Consider the following 17,952-nt stretch of genomic DNA (forward strand, 5'->3'; position numbering starts at 1 on the left):
ACTCTAGACCATGATTAATTTGTTAACTTGTAGAACAATGACCAAGCGAATATAGTGTATGTGAGGACTGGGCAGATGACTCACAGGGCTGGTGCACATGCTTTGCATGCGGGGCCCTGGGTTCAATCCCAGACACCATGTGGTCCCGGGAGCACACCTGGAGAGTGATACTCCTTCCCAACACTGCACCAGTGTAACCCCTGAGCACATCAGGTGTGGCACGAACACTACAGAAAAACGTGCGATACATCATGAGACTACTACATTGTGAGGTTCAAGCATGTCAGGCTGGACTGGGGCCTCGAAGCGGGAGCACGCCTGGTTTCTGGACAGGCCTGGGTGGGGCGCAGGGCAGGTTCTGCACAAGGGCTCCAAGGCTCTGAGGCTCGGCCCGGGCTCTCTCAGCAGCTCTTCTAGTTCAACAAGGCTAGAAGACATGGCTTGTGGGTCTTGATGAAACACGACTTATGTTACTGGCTACAGATCCAGCAGCCACTCTTGCTCCCAGCTAACAGAACTCCAGTTCTGCTTCTGGTGGCCAAGGACCCACAAATAACACTCCCTGTGTCCTTCACAATGCAACCCCCCCCCCAAAAAAAAAAAAAACCAACAGAGAAAATTTCCATTTTGATGGCCTAACCCAAACCACCAGTCCTGATTCTCTATTTGGAGAGGTAGTTCAAGACAATGCCAGGCTCAAGTTCACTGATGTCCCGCTGACAAAAAGCTGAGACTCTCTGGGAAATTCCGCCTTCCTGTGTAAATCATGACCAGGAAAGAGGAGGGAGGAGGAATTGGTTATCTGAGACTGCTTGCCCTGACTCACAGCTCTGAGTTCCTGCTGGCTTACCTCTTTCTCTGACTGATAAGATAATAAGCTCCACTTACATAAATTAAAACCAGTAATTCTTCCCCAGCCCCAAAGGCCAAGCAAGTGAGATAAAAGTCTTCAACTTATATAGCATCACTAAACCACATATTATTTTTTTTTCTTTTTGGGTCACACCCGGCGATGCACAGGGGTTACTCCTGGCTCTGCACTCAGGAATTACTCCTGGCAGTGCTCAGAGGACCATATGGGATGCTAGGTATTGAACCTGGGTTAGCCACGTGCAAGACAAATGCCCTACCTGCTGTACTATCACTCCAGCCCCTAAGACACATATTCTTAACACAGTTGCTCACCTGAAACAAATGTGAAGGGCAGAAATGGAAGAGAGAAATATCTAAAATCTTTTGTGTTTTTTTTTGGTTCTTGTTTGTTTTGGGGTTACACCTGGGTATGCTCAGGGCTTATTCCTGGCTCTATGCTTAGGAATTACTTCTGGCAGTGCTCAGGAGACCTTATGGGTTGCCAGGGATCAAACCAGGGTAGGCTATGTGTGAGGCAAGCACTCTACCCACTACTATTCCTCTGGCCTGAGAAATTTTTAAAATCTTAACAGAGCCCTGCAACTCTAAACAGCAACTTCAGCCATATTAGAAACCAGAATAATGCAATAAAAATTCAATTAGTATGAAAAAATTTTCAGCAAAGTAGAGTTAAGCCTTCATCTGACACTGTGATGGGTTCTTAGAAAAGAAGAGAAGTGGAATGAAACCAGCTCTGTGAGTAAGACTCAGTGGTCAATGCTGGCTTTGATTTCCCTTTTCTCATCAGGTTATAAAGAAACGATGCTGAAAGAAATGGCATGATTCAAGGGCCTGCAGCACTCACTGAGGTATGTGTCCAAGGGTATACAGCTCTCCAGGTCATCTGTAGGCGAGAGAAGCTCACAGATACTTTCTGCTGTGTGGTCTTCTGGAAATTTGTTCTGGTCCCCACATTTCTTGAGAATTTCCACACAGTCTGATCTTGAAAATGGAAACACACAGAAATGTAGGTCTTGAGAAACCCCTTCACTTATCTAATCAACACCAAGGCTTTCTAATGCTTTCTGGAAAGCAAGACTTCATGAGTTATGATGTTTCCCAGTTGGCCAAAGAGCAAAGAGTTTCTAGAACAGGGATCCTTAAACTTCCTTACACAACCTCAGATCTGAGATAGTTATACAAACCCAACATTTACAGATAACTAATCATACATTTATTTAACTGGTGCCCACTAGAGCAAATCGATGAGCAATGGGATGATAGTGACAGTGATATGTTTATTTAAAAACAAAAATGATCATGACGCTCATGTTCAGAACCCACAATGTAAGAAGCTAAACTTCATCTCGATAGAAGATATCCTTAACATTCTCTTGACATCAAAAACCTTGCTCAACTTTTTTTTTTTGTAATTACTATTATGCTGTTATGACTATTAGTATAGCTTTTTTCTATCTTTGAAAGGAAATTAAACTTGATTAGTGTTTTGTTCCTATACATACATAGGAAGTATGTATCTATATCTATATCTATATTTATACATTGGCAATGCTTTCAGGACCACGTGGTGTCTTGGACTTAACCCAATTCTCCTGCATACAAAGTGTGCTCAGAGCCCACTGAGTTATCTCTCCAGCACCTTAAATCTTTTTATATAGAACAGCTTGCTTGCTTGCTCTTTTCCTTCTTTGCGCCCTTGCTTTCTTTTACAAAAAAAAAATCTGTTTAATGACCAATAATTATATGTTTGGCTTATAACAGTTGGGAAGTCTGCTACTTCATTTTCCCCCTAGTCTTCATAAGAATTTGCTTATAGAAAAGGTTCTGTAAGCTTTTCTGTGCTAAGTCTGTATGTTTACCACTCACTGCCTCATGCTTTTGCTTGTTATTCTTCATTGCTCCCCTACTCAGATTGTCCTGAAATCACCTCAGAAAGCAGGTCCAGATCCCGACTGAGGTTGAAATGATCTTTAGCCAAATACCCAGCAGTACTGGGACTCTACCAATAGCATAAGGGCTGGATATAAACTTGCTTAGGAAAAAACTTTTTTGAAAAAAAAAGGAAGATATTTGAAGAGCAACTAATACTGATTTTTTATGTGCTTAATAGTAAATTTCATACTAATTTTAGTTTAGATCTCCTAGGTAAATCATTCACAAAATACTTACTAGGAATAAGCCTCAGTGATTATACTCATTCCACATATCAAGCAAATATCTATTGCATATCAGGAGTATGATAACCCCTGAGAGGCAGAAACAGAGGAAAGAAGATACAAGAAGAAAGAAGCATCCTGAAGAATAGGTTCTGCAGGGAGAGCAGTGTCTAGAAGAATGTAAGCAGAAGACACACATTAAAATATACAGAATAGAACTGTGTGAGAGCAGTCCGGATAGAGAAGGAGCCAGTATGACAATAATAGTTAGAAACGATCTCTGGAGAAGAACTGAGTGTTGAAAGTAGGTAAAGGGATATACATGATAATCTTTCAGTACCTGTATTGCAAACATTAATGCCCAAAAAGGTGGGGAGGAGAAAGAAAGAGAGAGAGAGAGAGAGAGAGAGAGAGAGAGAGAGAGAGAGAGAGAGAGAGAGAGAGAGAGAGAGAGAGAGAGAGAAGAAAAGTGCCTGCTATAGAGGCAGGTGGGGTTGGAGTGTGGGGGAAAACCAGGGGCATTGGTGGTGGGAACCCTCCGGTGAAGGGAAGGGTGTTGGAATATTGCATGACTGAAACCCAATCATGAACAACTTCATAAATGTATCTCAAGCTGATTCAAATAAACAAACAAAAAAGAATTGTGCACTAAAGGTACTTAGTGGCCCTGGGATTAAAGTTCTGCAAGAGAAAAGCAAATAAGGGGAAAAAAATGCAAGTAAAGAAATCTTGGTAAGGAGGGACTGGCGATAGCACAGCGGGTAGGGCGTTTGCCTTGCATGCGCCCAACTTGGGTTCGATTCCCAGCATCCCATATGGTCCCCTGAGCACTGCCAGGAGTAATTCCTGAGTGCAGAGCCAGGAGTAACCCCTGAGCATTGTCAGGTGTGACCCAAAAAGCAAAAAAAAAAAAAACTGGTAAGGAGAAATTGCTAGCAACTGGAGAAATTTAAGAGCATTTCACGAGAATGGTGAGCACTGTTAGGCATACATCACTTAACATGTTGGATGAACAGGCAATGGTTTCCTATGTATGGCATGGGCTACACTGAAAGGTTTGGTGAGAAGCAGCTTACCCTGCCTAGGTTCACATCCTTAGACTTTATCTGCACCAGGACCAAGAAGTCTAATGACACATGTCTCCAAATTGATCCCCTGACTCTCTCTGGGGGGCCAACAATAGGCCGGAGGCAAATGGTGATGAGGCAGTAAGAGTATTTTAAGTGGAGGAAGAAAAAGTGGGAAAGCATCGCACAAGTGGGAATGATGGCAAAGGGAAGTGGTGGGAAGAGAAAAACCTAAAGGTACCCTGCGGTGGAGACCCCGGAGGGTCTGGACCATGAAGCAGAGTCATGACGATGAAAGAAACTTACTTGCAAATAATATTCCCCCGGGATTTACTATGGCACGGTTTGATCTGCAGGGAACAGGCGATTGCCTTCCACATCTCTGGCTGGCACTTCTTAATGTCAAGAACAGGAATGCTGATAAATGGCATCTTGATGCTTCCTTTGCCCCACAACTTCATGTCATTCATGGCTCCTTGGTCTGACTGGGCATTACAACTCCTGAAAAGCTCTGTTGGCCTGGAGAGATAAAAGGCCAGGTGGAGTCGAGAGGCAATTATTTTTCTAGAGAAAAGCAATGGGTAAGATCCTTACCTATTCCCACACCAGGGAAAGCTGATTTTCACAAAGAAGATACCTTATCAAAGGCTTCCAAGAACAAAGCTTCACTGGAAGCCTTCGTGAGAGTCAAGATGCTGATCACATGTTGTAGGGGTTTTTTTTTCCTTCTAAGTACAGATTTTATTGAGGCTTTTTTTTGTGTGTGCTTTTTGGGTCACACCTGGCGATGTACAGCGGCTACTCTTGCCTCTGCACTCAGGAATTACTCCTAGCGGTACTCAGGGGATGCTGGGAATTGAACCCGGGTCAGCTGCGTGCAAAGCAAATGCCCTACCCGCTGTGCTGTCACTCCAGCCCCTTATTGAGGCATTTAAAATAGAACTTCAACAAGCTCTGAATAAGACTATCACCTCTCATAAAAACAAAAGGCTAAATCCATTTTAACCTTGATAAATGCATCTATCTATTTAGGCAAGTCCAAACTGATAAAGGAGAATTTCAATCATCCGAGGCAGTTCCCCTGTTAATGCTCTTGGTGCTGGTCACCCCCCTTCCCCGTCACCACCATTCCTATGTGGTTAGCCAGACGTTAATGTTGTCTGTTGTAGGAATTAATATCAATGGGGCCACACGATACGTACTCCCTGGGGTCTGGAGTTTTTAGCTGAATGATATTTTGAGACTTACCTACGTTACTGTGCATATAAACCATTCTTTTGCTGTTGAATAGGATTCCATTAATAAGTAAGTCACAATTTGTTTGTCCAAATGGTTCTCAAACTTTTTGAGAACACCCAGCAGTGCTCAGGGGCTAGTCCTGGCTCCATGCTCAGCAGTGATCCCTGGCAGTGCTCAGGGGACCAGGTGGAGTGCCAGGGATCTGAGCCAGGGTCAGCCAGATGCAAGGCAAATGCCTTACACTTGCACTATCCCTAGAAAAACTATTCTCCTGTCCCTAGAAAACTCTTTAAATTAGTACACTTATGGGATTTCAACATTCTTTTTTTTGGGGGGGGCGGGGGTTCACACCCGGCAATGCACAGGGGTCACTCCTGGCTCTGTACTCAAGAATTACCCCTGGCGGTGCTCAGGGGATCATATAGGATGCTGGGAATCGATCCCGGGTTGGCCGCATGCAAGGCAAACACCCTACCTACCCGCTGTGCTATCACTCCAGCCCTGGACTGCGATATTCTTAAGATAAGCAGGATACTGTCACTGCTGGTCTCTTGGGTTTAAGTAGTGTCTCCTCTTAGTACCAGACCCTCAGAGGTACCAGACCCAACTATGCAAGTTTTCACTTTTCAGGCACTTCATTCCTATTTAGCCTCAGTGCTTCAGTTTTCCTATCTTCTCTGATCAGCAGGGTGGCCGTATTTGCCATGTAAAACCTCTTTGTTTATTGGGGCCAGGCCTGGAAGTATGGAAGGGAGTCTGAGTCCACATACAAATCCCTCAGCCCAATTCTCGATCTTTCTCTCCTTCTATCCCTAACCTGAATACTTTTATTCCTTCTTCTTTTGCCAACACCCATCCCTTCACCAGTGTACATTTCCCACCACCCACTAATATGAATACATTCAAGAGGACGCACGCCAGCTGGAGGCCAGCCCCCTTTGAACTTCCTTCTGGCTGGTATGAAGCATCCTTATGCCTTTGCTCTTGACTCCCAGACTGCAGCTCCTCAAACCACCTCTTCTTTAGATGTTCCCTCCCAGGCTGCTTTAGTGAGAGGTTCTTTATGGCTCTGGAAGCTATTTCACTGCCTTCTTCACTGTTTCTTCAGTCCGGGGCTTAGTTCCTGGTTCATTTTTCTTATTAAACATGACAGAGCTAAGGTTGGGGAGATGGTTCATGGCCTGGACTGCGTGTGTGTGTGCAGGAGTCCTGGGTTGGACCCCTGGCACTGCACAACTCCCTGAACAATGCCAGGAGGACCCCCTGAGCTCCACACCGGGAGCAGAAGGGAGCAGCTCATGAGCACTACTGGGTATGGCAGCGAAGCCTAGACCAAAACAACAAAAACTCCCACCTATTCGGATTGATTCAGCAAGAAAAATATTTCTTGTGTGCAACAGGGGACTCACGATGAGTACCCCCAGCCATCCTGAAGACCCTTCAGAGTAAACTGCCCGCAGGAGGGTATTGGGATGACTGGCTACGAACGATGGGCGACTCTGCACTCTCTGGTGGTGCAGTAGAGGAAAAATGGTAGACTGAAGGCAGGGAAGGGTTTTTGGATCTAGAAGCTAAAAGGATCCCTAGTTCTGAAGGGCTTGGCTGCTGTGTTTTCCTCTCATTAGGTGATTCATTGGATGGAAGATAGCACTTAGAGACCAAGTCATAAAGAAGCACTATGTCATTTGAACTTACCAGGAACAAAATCAGAGTCACATGATAAAACATTTCCATTCCATGTATAATAATTCCATGGGTTCCTACCTGTTGTTAAAATTAGTACAGTAAGTAAGGTTTCTACAGCCCAACTGGCAAGGCTCTCGAACATCTGCTAAACAGGTCAGCATGGACACTTCCATGGGATTATATTCACAGAAGCGATCAAACTCCTGCCAACTCTGGGTACTGCCCCAGTTCATGCTATAAAGTTTAGTGCACAGTTCTCTGAAACAAAAAGAACAAATATATAAATAGAGATGATCCAAATGAAGGGCTGGAGGGATAGCACAGCAGGTAAGGCATTTGCCTTGCACACGGCCAACCCAGGTTCAATCCCTCCATCCCTCTTGGAGAGCCCGGTAAGCTACCAAGAGTATCCCACCCATACAGCAGAGCCTGGCAAGCTACCCGTGGTGTATTTGATATGCCAAAAACAGTAACAACAAGTCTCACAATGGAGATGTTACTGGTGCCCTCTAGAGCAAATCGATGAGCAACGGGATGACAGTTATACAGTGACAGTGATCCAAATGAAAAACTATCCACATTGCAGAAAACCCGAACTTTGTGAGCTATACTTCAGAACCTAAAGAAATAAGATCTGGCTCCTATAATACAGAGCCAAGGAAAAGTGTTCTTTACTATGAGAAAGAGTCACTCCCCTTTTCTCTTTCCTCAGGACCACAGTCGTTTGAAAGGTCAGTATGTAACTTAGTTTTTAATGATATATTTAATGGTTAATGGTTAATTCATGTTCAATGTTTAATTACATATTTTCAGATCATTATTCTTGGCATAATTACTTCCCCCTCTATTTCTGATCTCTCTTACTTTTATTTAACGTCAGGTTAAGCATATGGTTTTGCCCTCATGAAGATATCTACCACTATATCCATGTTCTAATCACCAATGGTAAAACTGACATTTGTCCTCAAACCACTTTTAAGAAGTATTATAGACTTGAGTTCACTAGTCTCTCCCTGAAAAACTATCCCAAAATATTCCTCGAGCTATATCAAGACAAACGGCATGTCAAATCTTGTGAATTTCAAAGCTTCTAAGTTCTATTACAGTTAATAAACAACATTCTTATTTTTAGTACTTGATGATTACAAAGCACTTAAGTGGGGTGGGAGCAATATATCAGTGGATAGGGCACGTGTGCAACCCGGGCTCAATCCCTGGAACCCCTTATGGTCCACTGAGCCCACCACGAGTGATCCCTGGGCACCATCAGGTGTGCCCCCAAACCAAAACCAACTAACCAAACAAAAACCCAAAATGAAACAAAATCCAACTTAAGGAAGTATATAGAGCTAAACTACTAGCTGCACTACTTCTAAAGTGCTTTCACATACTGCACTCATTAATCTGAATTTTTATGTATAAATGTAATATATATTCATGATATGAAATTTTAATACCATTTAAATATGCAAAGTCCCAAGTAAAATTTTTCACTCCAAATATATTTGAGTCTGTTACCCTAACAAAGGGTATTGGGATTTGGGCCACACTCAGTGGTGCTCAGGGCTTACTCTTGGCTCTGTTCTCAGGGATCATTCCTGGAGGGCTTGGGGCACCATACTTGGTGTCGGGGACTGAACCCAGGTTGGCTGCTTGCAGGGAAAGTGTCCTACCCACTGTACTATCACTCCAGCCCCATGAAGAGAGTATAAGCCTGCTCATTCTTTCACCAATGTTTTAAGACACTAGATGTGCTGTGGAAAAATCAAAGGGAAAAATCCCTGCTTCCAATGGAAATTATACCTCAGGGGGACAAGGTTGAAGATCAAGTTATAGTAGGTACTTCCATCAGGAAAGCAATTCTTTCTCTACTAACTCTCTCTATGCCCTCTGACATATTTAAAAAATATTTTCCACGGCTGGAGGGATAGCACAGTGGATAGGGTGTTTGCCTTCATGTGGCCGACCGGGTTTGATTCCCAGCATCCCATGTGGTCACCTGAACACTGCCAGGAGTAATTCCTGAGTGCAGAGCCAGGAGTAACCACTGAGCATCGCTGGGTGTGACCCAAAAAACAAAACAAAACAAAAATATTCCAGAGTCAGTTTTCTATATATACATAGAAGTTTTACAAATCAATACAAATCATAAGATGACACAGCCATTTCATATGAGGCTGAAATAAGGAGAAAGTGAGTGTATGCAGCAAACTATAAAACCTTACGTGAAGGGAAGACAGCATTCTTCCTGAGGCTACTCTGGAGTCACATAGACATCATAATCTCCTTCGGCTTTAAGACATCAATTCTTCTGCAGACAGTTACAGAAGTTCTTAGCATCCCACCCGTAAATAACAGAATTTTGCAATTCAATTTCCTTCATATAAGTCAATGGTGTTTTTTCTTGACAATCTTCAGTTCAATTACTTTGGATATCTTCCAGATGTTTCCTATCTTTGGTAAAGTCTGAGAAGCTATTCTAGGCACTCTTTTGTTGAGGGGGGAGGTATATCTAATTGAGAAACCATGGGAAGTATTATTTTAATACTAGTATACCATACTGATTTCCAGATCATCTATTAATATGTGGCTCCTTCTACCCAAAATATCTCTATTGAACTGTCACACTGTCGCACTGTTGTCCTGATGTTCATCGATTTGCTCGAGCGGGCACCAGTAACATCTCCATTGTGAGATGACTTGTTACTGTTTTTGGCATATTGAATACGCCACAGGTAGCTTGCCAGGTTCTACCATGCAGGCGGGATACTCTTGGTAGCTTGCTGGGCTCTCTGAGAGGGACGAAGGAATCAAACCTGGGTCAACTGCATGCAAGGCAAATGCCTTACCCGTTGTGCTATCACTCTAGTCCTCTATTGAACAAACTTTTAAATTTCACCTGTGCTCTACCTGAACATTAGTCATCTTCATTTACTCTCATATCTGCATTATTTCCTCATATCCATTGTATTGTTAAGTTTTTATTCCTAAAAAATAAATTTACTGGGGCTGGAGCGATACACAGCGGGTAGGGTGTTTGCCTTGCACATGGTCAACCTGGGTTTGATTCCCAGGACCCCATATGGTCCTTCGAGCATTGCCAAGAGTAATTCCTGAGTGCATGAGCCAGGAGTAATCCCTGTGCATCACTGGGACGACCCAAAAATAAAAAAAAAAATTATTACCCAAATAATGGCAATACAGCATCCAACTTGGGTACATGTGCAATCTAGTGTTAAGTTCAAAGTTTCACAATTTAACAAAGAGATTATATTTAAGATGTCAGATTAAGCATCTTGTTGAACAATATCCTTGAAGGCAGACTCCATTTTGCATAATCTTTAATTTTTATTTTTAGGCCACACCCGGTAGTATTTGGGTCAGGGCCTTGTGCTCAGGGATCACTCCTGGAGGGGCTCGGAAGGATCATACGGGGTGCTGAAATCAAACCCAGGTTGGCTGCACGCACGACAGGTGCCTTACTGCTGTACTATCATCTCTCCAGGCCTCAGTATCTTCAAATATTTACTGCCCTGCTAATAGAAGTCTTCCAAACCTCAAATCATACTAAAGAAATACGTAATGGATGAAAACATGAAATATTTCGTACCTCTTGAACTCTTAAGTCTATACAGTGCAAGAATATAACACACAGTTGCCCAGATTTGCAGTTTAACTACAATACTATTTTTCTTTTGGCATTACCAACGGAAAATGAGATACTGACCTACAAGTTGAAGTGTTTGCTTTAGAACAACAATGCAATTTAGCCCCGTCCAGGCCAGTAGAGGGAGGCGGGTGTAAGGTAACGCCAGGGTGAACAGACTGTGAACTTTCAAGGAAACACTGCCAAAGAGGATCCTGAGGCAAGGGCTGGTTCTTACAGCCCTCGATGAGGCCGTCAACAATCTCCATCTCGGTTTTCTTAGACATGAGAATTCGCTTGCAGGCAGTTTGGCAGGCATGGTCTTCGGCTCTGTCACAGCAATATAAACCTACATGTCCAGAATATAAGGGGCTTTAACAGGCACATCACAGGTCATGTGTTGCTCAGAACATCACAGAGTGTGTGGGAAACTATTGCATCAGAGTCAGCTGTCAACATGCTCGCAGGCCCTACCAGCTACTTCTCCATTACTCTGCAACTAACAGTGTAGCTCGGAGGCAAGGAGCTGAAGGTGGACAAGCCCTGCATCATCAGAAACCACTACTGTCCCCAGTCTGGCACCATCTAGGTAAACAAAAATGGTATTGTCCCTAGGCAAATAAAAAAAGTTTTGAACAATAGACATTAGTTCATGCTAAAAAAGACTGCATAAAGGAATTTGTGCTCTTAACATAGTGAGAAAGATGACTAACTGGATTTTCCATTTCTTAAGAATAAAATTTTAATGGGATTGGGGGGGAGGGATACTGGGTTTATTGGTGATGGAGAATGGGCACTGGTAGAGGGATGTGTTTGTGAACATTGTATGAGGGAAAAACAAGTTCTAACATGTGTGAATCTGTATCTGTACCCTCATGGTGATTCACTAATTAAAGAATAAAATAAATAAAAAATAAAAGACAAACAGAAGAACCATAATCATACTGCTTTTCAATAAATATTTTAGTCTTCTTGCAAAAAAAATAATAAAATTTTATTTACCATTGGTTGACCAATTTTATTTTTTAATTTTTTTTTGTTTTTTGGGGGGCTACACACTGCAATGCTCAGGGGCTACTCCTAGCTCTGTGCTCAGGAATCACTCCTGACAGTGCTTGGGGGCTTGGGGGAACATAGGATGCCAGAGACTGAACCCAGGTGGGCTGCACGCAAGGTAAGCACTTAACCCGCTGTAAGATCACTCTGTACTATCTATTAAAATTGACCAATTTCAATAATCACAAACATCAGATTTCATTACAATCTGCAATAGAGAGCCTTTATATCTTAGTATAAGTAATCTAAGTCAGGGGCTGGAGTGATATAACCGCGGGTAGGGCATTTGCCTTGCATGTGGCTGGCCCGGGTTTGATTCTTCTGTTCCTCTCAGAGAGCCTGGCAAGCTACCAAGAGTATCTTTCCTGCATGGCAGAGCCTGGCAAGCTACCTGTGGCATTATTCGATATGCCAAAAACAGTAATAACAAATCTCACAATGGAGACATTACTGGTGCCCGCCTGAGCAAATAGATGAGCAATGGGATGACAGTGATAGTGACAGTGACAATCTAAGTCAAAATTTAAAAGATACAATAGCAAAAATGGATAGATATTAATTTACTTCCACCTTAAATTTTCTATAGAAAGTGAAAGAGAACTTTCAACCAGATGAAAACTCAGAAAGGTTTATTGGAAACTCTTCTCCCAGGTGTCTCTGACTTTTCTTTCTGTGGTGCTGGGGATTCAGGCCGGGGATTCCCACACTGAGGCCCGCACACACCATGCGGCCACATCCCTGGCTCTGTCTTTGATTTGGCAGGAAGCTTTCAGGCATCTCTGCGTGTGACTCTTTCTTCTTGGCTGTGACATATGAGCTCTAGTGGTGCCTCTGTGTGGCCTACATGCTAGTCAAGGCGGATTTGCCTTTAAAATAAATGCGGGGGCAGAGAGATAGTTCAGTGAGCTGAGACCCGAGTTCTCCACGTAGGAGGCTTGTGATCCATCCTGGGCACCATGGCGGGAGAAACCCCTTAGAACTGCTGAATGTGGCCCCCAACTAAACTTGAACTAAAATGAATGAAGGGGTTGGGGAGATAGTGCTAAGGGCTAGGGGTCATGCCCTGCATTCGAGAGAACCTAAGTTTAACCCTTGCACCACATCCCCTGGACCCCCTCAACACTACAGGTATAGTTCTGGTGGCCACCAGCACTGTATCGCTCTAAACTGTCAGGCATGAACAGTTAGTCAAGTATTGCTGGGAAACAGCCATGAAACCCCCTGAGCACCCCTAGGGACAGGAATGGAAGGTTTTTTTTTTTTTTTGATAGAAAATATTTCATGGGGCTGGAGCGATAGCACAGTGGGTAGGGCGTTTGCCTTGCACGCGGCCGACCTGGGTTTGATTCCCAGTGTCCCATATGGTCCCCTGAGCACCGCCAGGGGTGGTTCCTGAGTGCAGAGCCAGGTGCGACCCAAAAAGCAAAAAAAAAAAAAAAAAACTAGTTCATTTATTCTCTGAGTTTCACCAAATCACCACACCACAGAATGTCCTAGTCTTAAGTGTCTGCTTTAAAGAATGGCCAAATAAGGCACACAATACTTCTTACAAATTTACAAAAATAACACTTTCCATATTGTGGTGTAAATCTAAAAACTGGCATCTGGCTATTCCATCAGCATTTTGTGAGCTGGTTAGTCAGTTCTTTCAAGTCTGAGTATCTCTAAATAGAAAAAATAGATGACTAGACATACAAAACTGAGTTTCTGAAGATCTCATAGGGTGTAGGGATGGTAGGTGGTTCCTCCAACCCATTTTTTTTTGCTTTTGGGCCACACCCAGTGGTGCTCAGGGGTGACTCCTGGGACCACGCTCAGGATTGGTCCTGGTGGTGCTCAGGGATCACTCCTGGCAGTGCTAGGAAAACCATATGTGGTACCAGGGAACAAATCAAAGATGGCTGTGTGCAAGATAGATGTCTAGCTCCCCGTACTATCTCTCAATCCTTTTTCCCACTTTTATTACAACAGTAATAAAATATTCATTGGTAAAATTTCCAACATCACCAATACCTATAAGTTAGAACAAACAGGTATGTAATTAAAAGTATCACCCTATAGTTTTAGTCTAACAACTTGCTTTATTTTATCACATCTAGGCCTTATTTCTACATAAATTTCTTTTTTAAGAAAATTTTTACTTTTTTTTTCTTTTGCTTTTTGGATCACACCCGGCGATGCACAGGGATTACTTCTGGCTCATACATTCAGAAATTATTCCTGGCGGTGCTCAGGGGACCATATGGGATGCTGGGACTCAAACCCGGGTCGGCCGTGTGCAAGGCAAATGCCTTACCCACTGTGCTATCACTCCAGCCCTATATAAATTTCTTTAAAAGAATAATTGGTTACATACTGTTACTATTACCTAGGTATGGTTCACTTAAATTAATACTCTCCTCATAGAGATTTGGGTTATTTCTATTTTCTTTAGTACACAAATGGAGTAAATGTCCTTTCCATACACGAATACATTTTTGTAAATTTTCTTGCAGCACTAATTCCAGGAAGGGAAATTTCTAAATCAAAAGGTATGATTATTTGACATGCTCATAGTTATACAGCCCACATCCCGACAGTGTCTGTACCCGTGAGTTCTTCTGCTCTCATAACAGAGAGCATCGCTCCCTCGACAAGTCTGCCTCTCTGGGCACCTTACAGCTGTGACAGCAATAGCCAAGCTGAGTCATCTACACACCAGAGAAGTCTGGTGATGTCCTAAATGACGCAGACTGAAGAGTTCTACAAGGACTGCTGACATTTTTACTGACTATTACTATGTTTTTCATCCATCATTGAGAGAGAGAAAAACAGTAGGGTCGTTCCACTTACTATCCGTTGGGTTCCTCATTGGGTAAGACTGGGTGTAATTGTTCACACAGTGGATGAGCTGTGGGCTAATTGAGGCGCAGTAGTTCTCCACGGCTTTGATCTGAGACGGCCCGGGGGAGGAGTCTGTCCGGAAGATGGCCTGGCAGTACTCGTGACAGTTGGTGTGATGGCCCGCGTAGCTGCAGCACACGGAGCCCACTGCGCAGAGGAGAGGACACAGAAACCGGAATGGCCCACGTGAGTGTGAGACCATCACAATAGTGATGCAGCCATACGTGTCTTCTTGAATTTGAGAAACAAATATTCTTCACTTGGAAGCCGAGCATTTAAAATTGACACCAGGGGCCGGAGCGATAGTATAGTAAGTAGGGCGTTTGCCTTGCACGCAGCCAACACTGGCATCCTATATGGTCCCCCTAGCACTGCAGAGCCAAGAGTAACCCCTGAGCATTACCGGGTGTGACCCCCCCGCAAAAAAAAAAAGCAAAAACAAAAAATTAACACCACTGGGGACAAAGCCATGGGGACATTTAGGTGACACTTCAAGTCTCAGCCCAGCGATTCTCAGCAGGAGCAGTTACATGTCCCCAGATGAATTTGGAGGCATGGAGCAGGGTTTCTGCCGCTCAGCAAGACTTGGGGAAGATGGCTGGGATTGAGTGCTGGGGGCAAATGCTGTGAAATGCCCCACAAAACACAGGACAGCCTCCTACAACCAGAGCTCTCACCCAGAATGATCATTGTGCCTCTTTGGGGAGCCCTCGGACCAGCTCATTTCTCTGTTAAATATGCAGCAATTTTCAAGCAAAGCAAAACAAAACAAATAAAACCCAAATGCCTTGCATTTGATTTCATTCATGAAACAGGATCAGTAAAGTGATGATGATGATAAAAATAATAATTATGTTTCAGAATCATCTCATAAATCTGATAAATCTAAGACTGTTCTGAAACAACACCATCAAAGTTCTACACGTGACCATTTCCAAGAATATGCCTGAGTGAAGTCTTCACCTTACTACTGCTCGGGATGCTTCAATACTGCAAAGTGAAAAAAACTACATTGGAAAGAAACACAATTCTGGCATTGATGTCTCTTTAAAAAATCAAGGGAGGCATCAAAGTGGGGAACTGTCTGTTTTATTAATTGCTGTAAACCTCATAAGGCACTCAGTAAGAGTTATCTGATGAATGAACAAAGAGACCCGCTGCAAATCAATGGTGTAAAGAAGTGGAAAATTAAGAGTTTCAAAGAAGAAAAGTCAATGTGCTCCAGTACTACAAAGGAGGAAAATGAGAAGTGGAAAGTCAGTCTGAACCCACAAGTAAGAAACCTGAGCCCAAGCAACCATGAACAAACACATTCTAACAGGCAAAATATTGCTATGCAAGTTACCTAATATGAATTATGCTAACTTTCCTGTCTAGATCCCACAATAAAAATTCACATTCAAGACAAAAAAAAATCAAGGGAGGCTGTCATGTGAGGTATCTGGCCAAACTAATGACAGGGGTGGTGCTGGTGTGGGACCTATACTAAAGAAGAAACACTATATACTAGAGAACAAGGAGGTCTGAGATCTGCAGGAGGCCCATGGGAACCCGAAGGTGTGGCCAGGACGTGGTCCCTGGCAGTTAGGAGAGATGGCATGGAGGAACCAGAATCAGGCTATGATCAATTCCATCCACACACCAGGGAATGAGCAGGGAACCTAGGTGACATCCAGAAATGATAGAATCATATACAAATTATTATTATTTCAAATGTATTCTTGGCTATTGGGCCACACCCAGCAGTGCTCAGGATTAACAACTGGCTCTGTGCTCAGGGATCACTCACTCCTGACGGGACTTGGGGAACTGTGTGAGGTCCTGGAAACAGAAACCAGGTCAGCCCATGTGTAAAGCAAACACACACCTGCTGCACTGTTGCTCCGGCTTGAAATTATACTAGGGCTGAGCTGAAGCAGGACAGACTTCAGTGTCCCGAGCCAGGAAACCTTTTGCTACATATCGGGCCACCTGCTTTTGATTTGTAATTGCCACCAAACGCAATTGTGCTCACTGCTGAATTGTTTCTGTCACAAAATCTGATTAACACCCACAGTTATGAGTCCCCCCGCCACGGAACCCTATGTTGTGTGTGGGGGGACTACGTGGAGGACGGAAGCAGTGAAGAACAGGGTGAGGATGCTAGGTGGCACGCCCTCCCCAGTGTGGGTGAATGGAAACGCATGTGCCTGTAACTGGGCGACGTGGGGCCGAACCCCAAACAGAGAGGGGAGAGGAGAAAGCACCGGTAGCCAGTGCTTTCTTCACACGCCTGGCTGCACAGCTGAGGGAAACACCTCTCACCCCTCCGTGTCTTTTCCTCCTGAGGGCTCTCACCCTTCCCTTCCAGGCTGAGCTCAGGACCCACATGCTCTGGACACACCGCAGGTGGGGTTCCCTTCTTCCACTCGGGGCATTTCATCAGGGACGTTCTCCCCGAGGCCCCACGTCTAGACTCTGACCTCACGGCTGTGCACCTGCCTGGCCCCGCGTGAGCAGGCAGTGAGGCCGAGGGAATGGAGAGGCAGCTCACAGCAGGGACTGCTTCCACCTCACTGTGTTCTTTCAAGCAGGGCTCCCTTTCCCTCCATGTCCCGCACGTGTGACCTGCTGTGCAAATGCCAGCAGGACGTGGGAACAGTTGAGACCCACATGTGGTCTGAACATCACAAAGAGCCTCACAGACTTGGCGGTGCCTATGCCCTCAGTGACTCCGGAGCTTCCCAACCGGCCGCTTCCCAGGGCTAGGTTCGGGGCTGCATTTATAAAAGCTAAATCACATTCTAGAAACCGTGTTTTGCTCTCTGGACAGCTTGTATAGTCAAATCATGGATAACATACTTACTTTCATTTCTGCTAATGCAACTGAAAAGAGCATTCTGTAAATTAAAGAAAAACAAATTAACCATCCAGCAAGCTGACTTTTATTCCACTTCATGATTACATAGAAATCAGGATATCAAATGATTTCATTCCTCTTGAAAGCTAAATCTAAAATCAAAGAAACTATGAAATGACATACAGTGGAAAGGGAAAGTGTCTCCTAACACATAATGGGGAGCCCAGAGCCATAAGTTAACTCTGCTAGAGCAGATCAAGATTATGGAACCAAGTTTACATACATCAATGAGTGTCAGCCTGTAATGAATCTCAATTTGTTTGTGGAATATAAAAAGAAGCTACCAGGAAAAAAAGTCAATGCAAAATATTTAGGAAAATATTCATTTCCTATGAAAGGACCACAGACATCATCTCTAATAATTCTTAAGAATGTTCACGCACTATAGCTGTCCACATTCCCTAATCTTATCCTAGACTGCAAAACCTGAGGTTGGGAGCAAAAGAC

General features: G+C 43.8%; 1 protein-coding gene across 9 annotated transcripts in view; it reads right to left on the minus strand.

Moving 5' to 3' along the window:
* RECK (reversion inducing cysteine rich protein with kazal motifs) overlaps window positions 1-17,952 on the minus strand; it is a 79,383-nt gene that overhangs the window by 21,522 nt on the left and 39,909 nt on the right. For 4 of the 9 annotated variants that reach the window (XM_055145273.1, XM_004600233.2, XM_055145334.1 and 1 more), the window contains 6 exons: window positions 17,452-17,485; window positions 14,556-14,753; window positions 10,749-11,016; window positions 7,100-7,279; window positions 4,403-4,615; window positions 1,718-1,854 (listed from right to left, as the gene is read on the minus strand). In XM_055145273.1, coding sequence (XP_055001248.1) covers window positions 1,718-1,854; window positions 4,403-4,615; window positions 7,100-7,279; window positions 10,749-11,016; window positions 14,556-14,753; window positions 17,452-17,485 — 1,030 coding nt within the window. The remainder of the gene's footprint in view (window positions 1-1,717; window positions 1,855-4,402; window positions 4,616-7,099; window positions 7,280-10,748; window positions 11,017-14,555; window positions 14,754-17,451; window positions 17,486-17,952) is intronic. The other 5 variants (XM_055145291.1, XM_055145307.1, XM_055145314.1 and 2 more) reach the window with 2 other exon arrangements.

Source organism: Sorex araneus, chromosome 1 (genome assembly GCF_027595985.1).
Source record: "Sorex araneus isolate mSorAra2 chromosome 1, mSorAra2.pri, whole genome shotgun sequence".
Lineage (NCBI taxonomy): Eukaryota > Metazoa > Chordata > Mammalia > Eulipotyphla > Soricidae > Sorex > Sorex araneus.